General features: G+C 38.6%; 1 protein-coding gene across 1 annotated transcript; it reads right to left on the bottom strand.

Annotated features, from left to right (window-relative positions):
- Window positions 1-546: 546 nt before the first annotated feature.
- On the bottom strand, window positions 547-10,977 carry dpm1 (dolichyl-phosphate mannosyltransferase subunit 1, catalytic). Its single transcript, XM_088332273.1, has 9 exons — window positions 10,821-10,977; window positions 7,764-7,863; window positions 6,992-7,025; window positions 6,835-6,911; window positions 6,707-6,732; window positions 5,370-5,465; window positions 5,224-5,292; window positions 2,378-2,492; window positions 547-1,669 (listed from the first exon to the last, which is right to left on the bottom strand). Exons 1-9 carry the CDS (start codon window positions 10,949-10,951, stop codon window positions 1,565-1,567), a joined length of 753 nt encoding a protein of 250 aa, XP_088188399.1. The 5' UTR covers window positions 10,952-10,977; the 3' UTR covers window positions 547-1,564.
- Window positions 10,978-12,054: the final 1,077 nt, after the last annotated feature.

Raw genomic sequence — 12,054 nt, 5'->3', positions numbered from 1 at the left:
AATTGGGATAGTTCTAGTTCTCCAATTTTGAAAAGTGGATTAGTGTTTAGGGCGTTTTCTTTGCATTTCGAACTCTAAATTGTTTTTTCTTGTAGGCTCCATCTTTATTGTTAGATGGTAATGTGAAAAAGCTTCCAATCATGTGAGCCGTGCCTAACTGGTTGATAAATTGATTAAATACAGTATTGAATAAAAATGCAACAAAGCTTGATAACATCGTGTTCAGATCTTTTCATCATGGATGCATCCTATATCAGGTCACTGGTTTTCCCTCATGCCCCTCCTGGACATCTACAACTCCCATCTGGTGGCAGGGAAAATACTGCAGTCTCAGAGCCAGAACCAGCAGGCTCAAGTACAACTTTTCCCCTCGGCTGTCAGGACTCCGAACTCTCTCCCTGCCCTACCAACCACTACCCCTGATCTTCTGTCAAATCAATGCAAAACATGCAGGGAAGAGGAAATGGTGTGCTGTATATTGTGCATGTAGCATATTTGACAATGAAGTATCTCAAAACTTACTTGCACTTTAGAATGAATCAAGTATTTCAAAAATATTTTCATGATTTATTCCATTGAGATCGTTGATGGTGCAAATGTCCTGACATTCAGCATTTTTGGGAAAAACATTTGTATTATACACATATAAGACTGAATACACGGAGGGCACACCTCATGCAATCTCCATTGAAGAGGATAGAAATGTAAAATACAAAATTCTTTATCTCATGGTGGGACCAATGTTATTTCTCAGATGTCATTTCAATTTGTATATCCTCATAGTATCACCCAAACAGGTTTGATAGCAAAATGCAAACATCAAAATGATGAATATCAAAAAATGATCTCACATTGTTATTGACAGGTTTGAATACAAACACAGTAAAACAATCATGATATTGTTAAAGAAATGTCTTTGAGCATATTTAAAAGGAATAATGTTTAATATGTAGTGAAACCAATATTCATCGAAATAATAAGCAAAAATAAATAAACTATCAAATGAACCTTTTTTTCTTTAAAAAAATATTCGTAGTTCTAAAAATGTACTTTCCAAAACGTAAGCCTCACTTACAGGGTGCTGACATAGTTGTTCTCCATCTTGCCATTACAGGTACCCCCAAAAATGAAAACCTCGCCAAAAGCTGGGCAAAAAAAAATTTGGGGGTCACTTTGAGTCTCTGTTGGTTTGTATTCTTCCATGTGCTTTTTTGGCACATGACATCCAGAGGTCAATTAATATATTCTGTCCCTTAAAAAGCAGTGACAGCTAAATGGGCTGGGTCATGCCATGTCACACGCTATCATCATATGTTCCCATTGATTTTGTAGCACCAAGAATTGTGGTATGGTTTCATTTGGGAGTCTTTACCACCGCAATGGGCAAACAGACTTACATCACATTAAATTACACTAATAATTTACCACCAGAAGGTGCTAGAACTCCATAGATGTGCTGCTTTTATTTTCTCGACATGATAAAGACGTATCTGGGCAATTATAATAGAATGAAATTGCCATGATTATTACATCCCTAATAGACAGCATGTCATGTATCGAGCTGTCATGTAGTGGCGAAAAGCGTGAGGAGGCCTTTCACAAACGACACAATCTCATTTCCTCCAAGTTTGGACTCGCCGTAGACCCGATCCACGAAAGAAATTGGGACCTAAAAGAAATGAGAGGAAGGTTCATCTTTTTTAGTCATGATAAAAAGATGCATGTCATTTTCTATGGTTTCAGAATGCAACAGTTTTGTTTATAGTTACACAAATGGGTTTTTTAAAGGATGGTGTGTAATATTTAGTGCCTCCTAGTTGTAAAAAACAAAATTTGATTTGAATATGAGGCAAAAGAACAATCGTGCCAATGTTATTTTTTCTGCGAATGTGCTAACTACCGCACTAAGGAAACACCGATATACAGTACCAGTGATAAAAATAAAAAACTCAATATTATAATAGTTTCACCGGAGTACAAGTCACACCGCTGGCCAAACTTGAAAAAAAAACTGCGTCTTATAGTGTGGCAAAAAGGATGTATATTGTTGATACGATTATTTTGTTTTTAATATTGGACACCTGCAAAGATGATTGCATGGAATGCGAGTTTGATAATTTGACCATTATGCATAGTTTAAATAATTTACACTTTAGGCCAATAATGTTGCCGTCCTTTGAATTCCACGTCTTATAGGAGGGGTCGGGAACTTTTATATGCAAGGTCCTCTCATTGATGTCTTCTCTCCTTATTTTGAGTGTCTACTATAAACCATAAACTTATAATTAAGTTAAATAAGTTTTCACAGCATTAGGTCATTGTAATTGAGAGGCCCCAAAGTGGGTTTCAGAGGCCTGATTTTATTTGGATGTCTGACCTCTCCAACAGTGTAGTTGAGTTGTCGGGCTCTGACGATCATCTCCATTTGAAAGACGTAACCTTTAGACACACAGCGCTCAACCAGACTCTCAAGGACTTTCTTCTTGTACAATCTGATACGCAGACAGAGCAAAAACATTAAGTGTGTCACAGGAAATAATATAACTCAATTTGGAGCGTTATATAGTGAAAGGCAGAGCGAGTATGTACCATAATTCCTGGACTGTAAGGCGCACTTAAAATCCCCAAAAGTTTGAAATTGTGCCTTATAACCTGGTGCGCCTTATATACCGGTGGATAATATTGGAAATGCATACAATAATTATAAGTATGTGTTACCAACAAGGTTTTATGGTAATGATTAATAAAATCGAAAATTATCACTTACTTAAATTGTGAAACATTGTATTGAAACAGGGGGCAGCACGGCGGAGCAGTGGTTAGCGCGTGTGAGGCACAGTTCTGAGGTCATGAGATCGAACCTCCTGTGTGGAGTTTGCATGTTCTCCCCGTGCTTGCGTGGGTTTCCTCCGGGCACTCCGGTTTCCCCCCATATTCCAAAAACATGCATGTCAGGTTAATTAGCCGGTCCAAATTGTCCCTAGGTGTGAATAAGCGAGCACTGTGTGCCCTGCGACTGGCTGGCAACTAGTTCAGGGTGTCCCCTGCCCACTGCCCAAAGATAGCTGGGATGGGCTCCAGCACCCCCGTGACCCTACTGAGGATAAGCGGTGCAGATAATGGATGGATGGATGCATTGCAACATAAATCGAACCCGAGTGGTGGCATTTAGAGTCCAGAGACTTCACCCTGAGACCTTCAGTGGTACAAATTACATTCGAAAAAGCTTTAGAACTGATCTAATTATTTCATTATTTTTACTTACTGTGCCAGGAACACTGGTTTGCATAGTGCATTCTGAAGGGTTAACAGTTTTTCAATTTCTTCCAACAACGACTGTTAAAGAATGGGGGACACGAAGTTTTTTCTACAAAATACTTTACAATCTCTTTTGGGTATGCATGTATATTTAACAGAGAGGTTATTGACACACCGGTGAAGACGCAGAGACTGTTTAACCTATCAGAATGCACTATGCAAAGCAGTGTTGTGGCACCGCGAGAAGAAATGTGATAATGGGATCAAGTCTAATGCCATTTCGTATGTCATCTGTAACACTAGTGGTAAGGTGTCGGTGCTCTCGCCGACACTACTCTGGTTCAATTACTATTGCAAATTATACGTTGCGATTTTGGTAAGTGACACATAATAATGTATGGCACTAATACATTAGTATGTACCCATCGTTCGTTGGGGTTGTCCATCGATTCGATGATGACCATCTTCTTTTATTTGTGAGTCTGCTGATGTTTGAACAGTCCGATCCTGGATTGTGGTCGGAGACTCAGGTAAAAGAGGATACCTGTGCAATGATGGTTTTTAAAGTGGCGTAATGGGTGCGCTTTCCCCAACGCCACTATCTTGATTGTAAAGAAGATGGTTCCAGTGGCAAGGGAGACCCTAGACGACCGGCATCTTTCTACAACTGCAGGCGGCTAACGGGATCCAGGTCTGTAGGAAACCGCCTCAAAGCGTGCCGCCACCAGCTTTTGGGATCACTCTTAGTCTGGACTACCCTTCGACCTGTTCGGCTTGGGTAACCCTACCAGGAGTACGAGACTCCCGCCGACATAGCTCTAGGGGTCATGGAGACGCGCAAAGTGCCCCACCACGATAAGGTGGTGATCCGTCGGGACTCTATGTACCCATATACACAGAATCTCTTACTGTTGTCTCAATTTCATGCGTCTTATAGTTCAGTGCGCATTGTTTATGAAAATATTTAAGACAAAGGACTATTTTTGGGGGGGAAGCCCCTTATGGTGTGGAAGATATGCAAATTGCTCTTCTATTGGATGACAGAAGGTACAACTCACTTGTGAGCGTTTTTCTTTAGTGCCTTGCCGTGTCACTATCATTAACAAAACATGTAGATAGATAGATAGATACTTTATTCATCCCCGAAGGGAAATTCACATTTCCAGCAGCATCCCTGAGCTGAGAACAGTACAATAATAAAGCCAAAAGAATGCAATATACAAATACCCAGTGTGACGTGCAAATGCCCACTGTAGCGTGTTATATAGAGTAACTAAATAGTGCTACACAGAATACATATTGCAGTAAGATTCGGTAATATCCAATGTAGGTGGTGTGGTTTAATGTGGGCCTTTACTCTGCCGGGTGGAGTTAAAGAGCCTCATGGCATGAGGAAGAAAAGATCTCTTCAGTCTGTCCGTAGTACAAGACAGTGACAGCAGTCTGTCGCTGAAACTGCTCTTCTGTCTGGAGATAATGCTGTGTAGTGGATGCGATGGATTGTCCATGATTGACCTCAGCTTTTTCAGTGCTCGTCTCTCAGCTACTGTTGTTAGGCTGTTCAGCTCTTTGCCCACAACAGAGCTCGCTTTCCTAGCCAGTTTATTGAGACGAGAGGCATCCTTCTTCTTGACGCTGCCTCCCCAACACGCTGCCGCATAGAAGAGGGCGCTTGCCACTACTGTCTCATAGAATATTTTCAGGAGCTTTTTGCAGATGTTGAAGGAGGCCAGCCTTCTGAGGAAGTAAAGTCGGCTTTGCCCTTTAATGTAATGTGCCTTTGAAATTGCTTGATAGATTTCGGGGAAACACCGGTCTCACAAATGTCAAATATTGGTAGGAGGTTTTACGATAACAGTTAACCCACTGCAGTTTTACACCTGAACCAAGTCTTTGCAACCAATGTGGGCATCATCACCACTCGCAAAAGTCCAGTGAGTTTTGTTTGGACACATTGAATTTTACCTGAAGCTTCCTGTGAGATCTGACGCACCAGGCCTCAAAAGGACTTGCGTCAGAAAATTGGCGCCTCGGCTGAATGTGGAAAAGAAAGCAGAAAGTGATAAGATAGCTTTGCTGTGTTAGTGTTCCCATCTGGCCACTTTTGCCACCTGATGAGTTTTCTGCGAAGATCCCAGCCATATACGCCTCCGTTGCCTCTGTATCGTGTACCTGACACCAGATCGTAATCGCCTTCCTTCTGCTTCCTGAGCAAAGACACAAAACAGGGTTTGACTCGTACAAATGGAAAATGCTAACAATAAGCATGTATTACAAGCCATAACTCACGTCAACTTGGCAGGTAACCCAACTTGAGTTCCTGATATGAATCACGAAGCTTTAACTTTACAGACTCACATCCATCCAACAAAGGGGTAGACAACCTTTTTGAACCAAAGAGCTACGTTTTTGTTACCGATTATCCCAAAAGGCTACTAGTTTAAAATACATTTCTAAAAAAGCAACAATGTTCTTACAATGCTATTAGTGCCAGTTTATAAATATAAGAATTAGGGTTGAAATAAGCACCGTCGGCCACATAAGAATTGTCAATAATTTCTCATGCCAATTGGAAAAAAAGATTCCTACAACCCATCACTGGCGAGTTATTTTCAGAACCAGTCCTTAGGTGCTTTTAAGGGGCTATACCTGGGGCATCACGTTTGAGACACCTGATCTAACAAATATAACATTTACAGTATTTGTAATTATGTAAATAGGGATGTCCGACTCAGTTTTGCTCTGGGGCCGGATACAGACTTTCTGTTCTCAGGCGGGCCAGATCAGTAAAAGAATTGAACATAAAAATGTTAAGCTTTATCGTTCAAACTACTATTATAACCCACCCTACATAAACACGGATGACAAGAGATCTTTATTAAGCATAACACATTTATCCACAAACGCTACAAAAAAATGATTTTCATGTTTGGCATTGAATGTCCGAGTGGTTTATTTCAACATTTGAGTGAATGCAGTTTTACACCTGAACCAACCCACCACACTATACATAATCAAGTGGGAGCTTTATAGAAAATTACATGTTATCTTAAGTGTCACACTGGTTTGAAATAAATGAAAAAAAAAAAAGTTTCAGCAGTGCATGGGCAATAGGATTATTCCAAATCAGATCAAACTACAAGACTGGGCCAACTATAGCTGAGAGTAAATCCTTTACTGCCCTCTAGCGGCCAGAGGGAGCATTTGATATGAATTTATTTAAAAACATCAGAATCTTTTGAAAGAAATGACAGAGAAAATCGCTTTTTTATGGTGGGCCGGATTGAATCATCCATCTGATCTAAAGCATTTTTTTTCATAGTAATTTTTCAAATATTAACCAGTACATGCACATGGTACACGAGTACTTAAGGCAGGCTTCAATTTATTTCTGATGTTCATAGTCAAGGTAAGAACATTGACAACAACAAAATAAATCAGTACTTACGCAATGAACTCTGGAATAAATTTGGGCTAAAACGGTGATAAAAGGGGAGAGAAACACACAGAAGACACATTTAAACGGTGTACAATATAACAGATAATTGGCATAGTAGACAAGTGGGATACACTCACATGATGGGATAGATCAGCATCCATTATGAAGATAAAATTCCCCGTAGCGTGCTTCATGCCATGGATATAAGCAGTGCCTTGAGCAAAACAGGCGTTTAATTATTTATTTAACGCACGCACTGTAATCATTCTATTTCAAATACAGTTATGAACTCACCCAAGCCTAACTTCTTTGCACGTGGCCGAAGAATCTTAATAATAAGAAAATGTATTGATTTTTAGATACATTAGAGTCACAAGTGGCAGTTTATATTTAATAAACCAGTGTTTCTTAACCGTTTTGGAGCAAAGACAAACCTTTTCATTAAGAAATATCGAGGGACACTCTTATTGAAAGTGTTAAAAAATGAATTTACTGCTTATTTTATTTCTGAAGTTCAAGTTATCATGTTGACTAAATTTACAGTTGGTCTTATGATTTGTGGTCACCGTGGCTCGGGGGGTGATTCAGGTTACTCGTTTTGGTTGTTAATTTTTCAGTCATTTTGTACTTTACCGTTTTTATACTGTTTTTTTTTTTCAAGTTTCACTACATTTTTAAACACCTAACAGTGGAAAAATACATTATTGTACAACATTCTAACAGTTCTCTTTTTTTTATTCAAACAAGAAAATAATAATTAATTTCAGTAAGGTAATGTGTTTGATTTATTTGTCCCTGTCTTTGCGGTGCAAAATTAAACAGCTTAATTTTCAATATTTTCCCTGCACTACCTTATGGACATATAATTAATATATTAAAATCTGATGTCACCTGATGATATGGATGAATGTAACGGTTACCCGGCTGGAAAGTTACTAAATAATGGCATGCTTTTTTACGCAAAGATAAAATTAGTTAATTACAAGCGGCACACCGGACAAAAGTCTCGTGACTGGTACACTGGTTGAATAGCACTGTGCGATAAAATAGCCCAAAAAAAACTTACTATCTTTTCCTTGCCATATATTGTTTGAAGCTGCTCAGCCACCTCTAAAGTCCCATCGGGGCTTCCGTCATCAATGACGATGATTTCATATTTGTAACCACTGAAAAAAAGAAAGAGTTTTAATCCTTCATGAATTATCTGTTGGTTGACTATAAAAATATATACATAACACCGACATATTTACATACTTACTCTTTGGGTTTTTTGCATTTATTGTCCTATGCATGGTGTGAAGCACATTGTGGAGCACTTTTGGGAGGTCTGTAGTTTGAATGGTTTTACAAATTCATATTTTGTGTTTTGACTTGTTTTGATTTTCATTTTAAATTTGTATTAAGGTTTTATTGCTGAAAAAATAAGATTTTTAGCTTTCTTCTTAAAGTAAATATATATGAGTTGAAACCGACCCAAGCACTATAGATGTTATTATTGTTAATGTTAAAATGAAAAAAATAAAAACATATTTAGCAGACATGTTGTAATACCCCCGACGTGAAAGTCGGGTAACAGAAGAACCTTTTATTTATTCATATTTTATTTTAACAATTTTTTTTAAATTGGAATGGTATACTAGCAGAGAAAATGCCCAGAGACCCACAACAAAAAGAGGAAAAAAATATGTTCAGGATTTAGGAAGCCCAACAGTTTTGGGGGGTAACAAAGAGATAAGAAAAAAATTGGATGATGAAACCGGGAACAGTTGCTTTCAGTAGATAATCATCGAACAAGGTCCAGGTTGACGTGAGCTGTAAATACGGAAGGTATATTAACTGTATTTTCAGTGAAAAATTTGCGTTTATAAAAAAAATCAAAAATCTTGTGGCAGACTGTCCATCAAAAATATTTAAAAAAATCTCATACTCCAGCACCTCCAAGACAAAGACCATGGTTTTCAGCCAGAAAAGGGTGGCATGCTCTTTCCAGGTCGGGGAGAAGATCCTGGAGATCAGGTATCTCGGGGTCTTGTACGCGAACGGGGGCACGATGGAAATGGAAGATCGCCAGACGGATCGGGGCAGGATCTGCTGTCAACGGACCCTGTACCGGTCTGTCATGGTGAAGAAGGAGCTGAGCCGAAAAGCAGAGTTCTCCATTTACCAGTCGATCTATGTTCCGATCATCACCTACGGTCATGAACTGCGGGTCATGACCGAAAGAACAAGATCCCTGATACAAGCGCCTGAAATAAGTTTCCTCCGCAGGGTGGCTGGGCTCACCCTTAGAGATAAGGCAGAAGCCAGGTTATCCGGGAAGGACTCAGTAGAGCCGCTGCTTCTGCATTGAGAGGAGCCAGATGAGGTGGCTCGGGCATCTACGCTGGAAAGACTATATCTCTAGGCTGGCCTGGGAACGCTTTTGGATCCAGTTGGATTAAGTGGCTGGAGATGGGAAGCCCAGACCTCCCTATCTTAGGCTGCTGCCCCCAGGACCAAACCTTGGATAAGTGGAAGGTAATGGATAGATGGATTCCCGGCACCAATTTTATGTTAATTTAAAATATTAAATTATGTCGACTAGATTTAGAATCAAAGTTTTTGTCCAGTATTACACCAAAAAAATGATGACTAACAGATGATGAAGGTGCTGAATTCGAGTCAGATCAGGAGGCTTCTCCTGTTGCTGGTAATCCTAGTTGGGAAGAACGTCGTTATAAAAGACCCTGTTACATAACTGGGTAATCGAATAATTTTTTTCCCTTGTTACAAATCTTTTACGGTTACTGACAGTGAAAAGCGTTGCGTTACTTTGGCTGAAGAATGCCATCAGCGGCATGCCTCTCTTGGTAAACCTGATGCCATTTTTAGTGAGGCGGTCTTCCGCTCTCCTCCGAAATGTTTATATATCGGATCATGTCACCATTTAAAAAAAGCAACTATCAATAATTAGAGAGCGGTTACGAATGCAGTATTTACCAATGCACCAAAAGAAAAGGCGAATTGGTCAATGCGGTGGCAACCAACTCGTGTCGTTCGCGGACAAAACATCCCTAATCAACTGCACTAATAAACTGCTGGTCCCCTTCTCGACGCCTTTTTATCCTATTTTGATTGGTTGCTGTTGTTGACTTTGAATTTATTGAGCACAAACATGGTTAAAATTGTTTGGTAATTTTTTGTAGATTTAAGAAAACAATTATTTCCTGTGTTTCTCAGTTTTAATGTTTGTAAAAATGTCAAGTTTATTATTTTAGATCTTTTTAATTATTTCTTTTTTATTTTCTTTCTCCCCTCATTTTTTTCCATTTAGTTTTTAAAACTCACTTTATACTTTACTGATTGTTGTTATTTTATTATATTGTGTACTGTTTATATTTGTTGCAATTCAAGTGTAGGATAAATCTGTTGCTGTTGTGGTTTGTCTTTGGCAAGTACAGCCTAGTGGCACCCATCCCTCTCCAGGACCTAAACAAGGTTCTATAACACAACTAATTATCGTTTTTTCTTTATTCAACTGACTCAAATACTGCTCAGAAAATTTCAAATGACGTTTAACTTTTTTTAAAGTAACAGAAACAGTTACTTTCCCTGGTAACGAGTTACTTTTACTATAGAGTTATCATTTAACTCAGGGATTTTTGAAGAAGTATTGAATAACTATACCCAATTACTTTCATAATAAAAAGGTGCCCAATATTGCTAGTTACCATGGAAACGGACCCAATTATTTTTATAATAAAAAGATGCCCAACACTGCTGGTTACCATGGAAACAAGTACAATCCGTTTCTTGCCCAAGACGCACCACATAAAGTCGTGCTTAAGAGATCCTTGAACCGTGATTATTTTTAAGTGCGTTTAACATCGGAATAAAGACACCGACCCGCTAACACGGGGGTGTTTCTTGAACACGAACGCAAAATGAAAGTTAGTAATGTTTTGAGTTAAGTCCCAAAAATAATTAAGAGTGGAAAAACTACATTATTATGCATAATATGCATAAAAGTTTCCTTTTGATGAGGCAAAAACGAGAAGCCTAACTTGCTAAATTGACACATCATCATTGGGTAGTTCAGTTTTCGCTCTCGCGACACCAAGCAGCCTCATTCGCTGAAGCTTACCTCTCATCAAAATATTTCACCAGAAGCCACACAATCAAAGGAAGGTTTTCTCTTTCGTTATATGTGGGTAACAACACCGAATATTTATCGCCATCACTCTGTTTTCCACGAGAAGTCTTCCTGGCCGACATGGCGACTTCCGAGTGGTGTCAGTTCAGTAACACTTTTACAAACCTTAAAACGTGGTATAGAAATTTCCGGTTAAGCAATTTCAACGTAAAATCATTTTAATGCTAAAAGGGGAGGTTTAATGTTGACTTATGATTTGACTGAAAGTATTACAACTACTCAATAAAGACTGCCAAATACTTGTAGCATTTCTTAAAGCAATATTGATTAATCGTAAGGATTAATCCGATATTGTTTTTTATTTTGAAAGATTATTAGTTTCTAAACACAACTAGAACATAGTAGAACCCTTTGCTTGCTCTTAAAGGGATAGTTTGTATTTTTTGCGCTTCCTAGTGGTAAAACACTTCATTCATTAAAAAATACTAAAATTGTTTTGTATAATAAGCAAACATACATGAACTATCATATAAACGTGCATTTTTAAATACTTGTGGTTCGATATTTTGTTTTTTTTTCTACTTTACAAAACATGAGGGCATACCTGTCAACCTGTACGTTTTTACCGTACAAAGTACGTTTATTATGCATTTTAATACGTGTACGACGAACAAGAAAATATGTACGGAAAAACGCAAATTTGTACGATCCGGTATACACCGACTATCACGAAACGGCAAATCAATCAAGTCATAAAAGTTCGCCGCGGATTCCTCTATCTCGGTATCGTTTTTTTTGTTGCAAACGAAGTGAGCGGTTTAATGCTATTGTGTGCATGCGTCTGCCGCCTGGGGGAAAAAAATATGGTGTAGATTATTTTGTATTTTGTACGGGAAAATACGACAGTTTGCACGGGCATGAAAATTGTTTTGTATAATAAGCAAACATACATGAACTATCATATGCATTTTTTAATACTGGTGGGTCGAATTTTTTTTACTTTACATAACACGAGGCTTACCAAGAGGGAGCTGACATTATTGTTCGCAATCTTACAGCAATGGGTCCCTTACAAAAACAAGAACATCTTGTTAAATCCCCAGGGTGTAATATCTGACCACTAGAAAGCACTGTTATCGATTGTGAACAAAAACCAATGCCACAGCAAGCAGAAAGACGTCGAACAAACATAGTGGACCCCTAGGTATGGATTCCACTATGTAAA

This window comes from Urocampus carinirostris, chromosome 3 (genome assembly GCF_059441175.1).
Source record: "Urocampus carinirostris isolate Australia breed hairy pipefish chromosome 3, RoL_Ucar_1.0, whole genome shotgun sequence".
Classification (NCBI taxonomy): Eukaryota; Metazoa; Chordata; class Actinopteri; order Syngnathiformes; family Syngnathidae; genus Urocampus; species Urocampus carinirostris.
Note: the sequence above shows the minus strand (reverse complement) of the source record. Positions and strands in the feature narration are given on the sequence as shown.

What these genes read in the sequence shown, in the direction of transcription:
- dpm1 (XM_088332273.1), bottom strand. Translation starts at nt 10,951, where the DNA reads ATGTCGGCCAGGAAGACTTCTCGTGGAAAACAGAGTGATGGCGATAAA. An exon ending in ATGCTGATCTATCCCATCAT is followed by an intron (nt 6,733 to 6,834) that starts GTGAGTGTATCC and finishes TCACCGTTTTAG; the next exon opens with CCCAAATTTATTCCAGAGTT. An exon ending in CTTCGCAGAAAACTCATCAG is followed by an intron (nt 5,293 to 5,369) that starts GTGGCAAAAGTG and finishes TTCCACATTCAG; the next exon opens with CCGAGGCGCCAATTTTCTGA.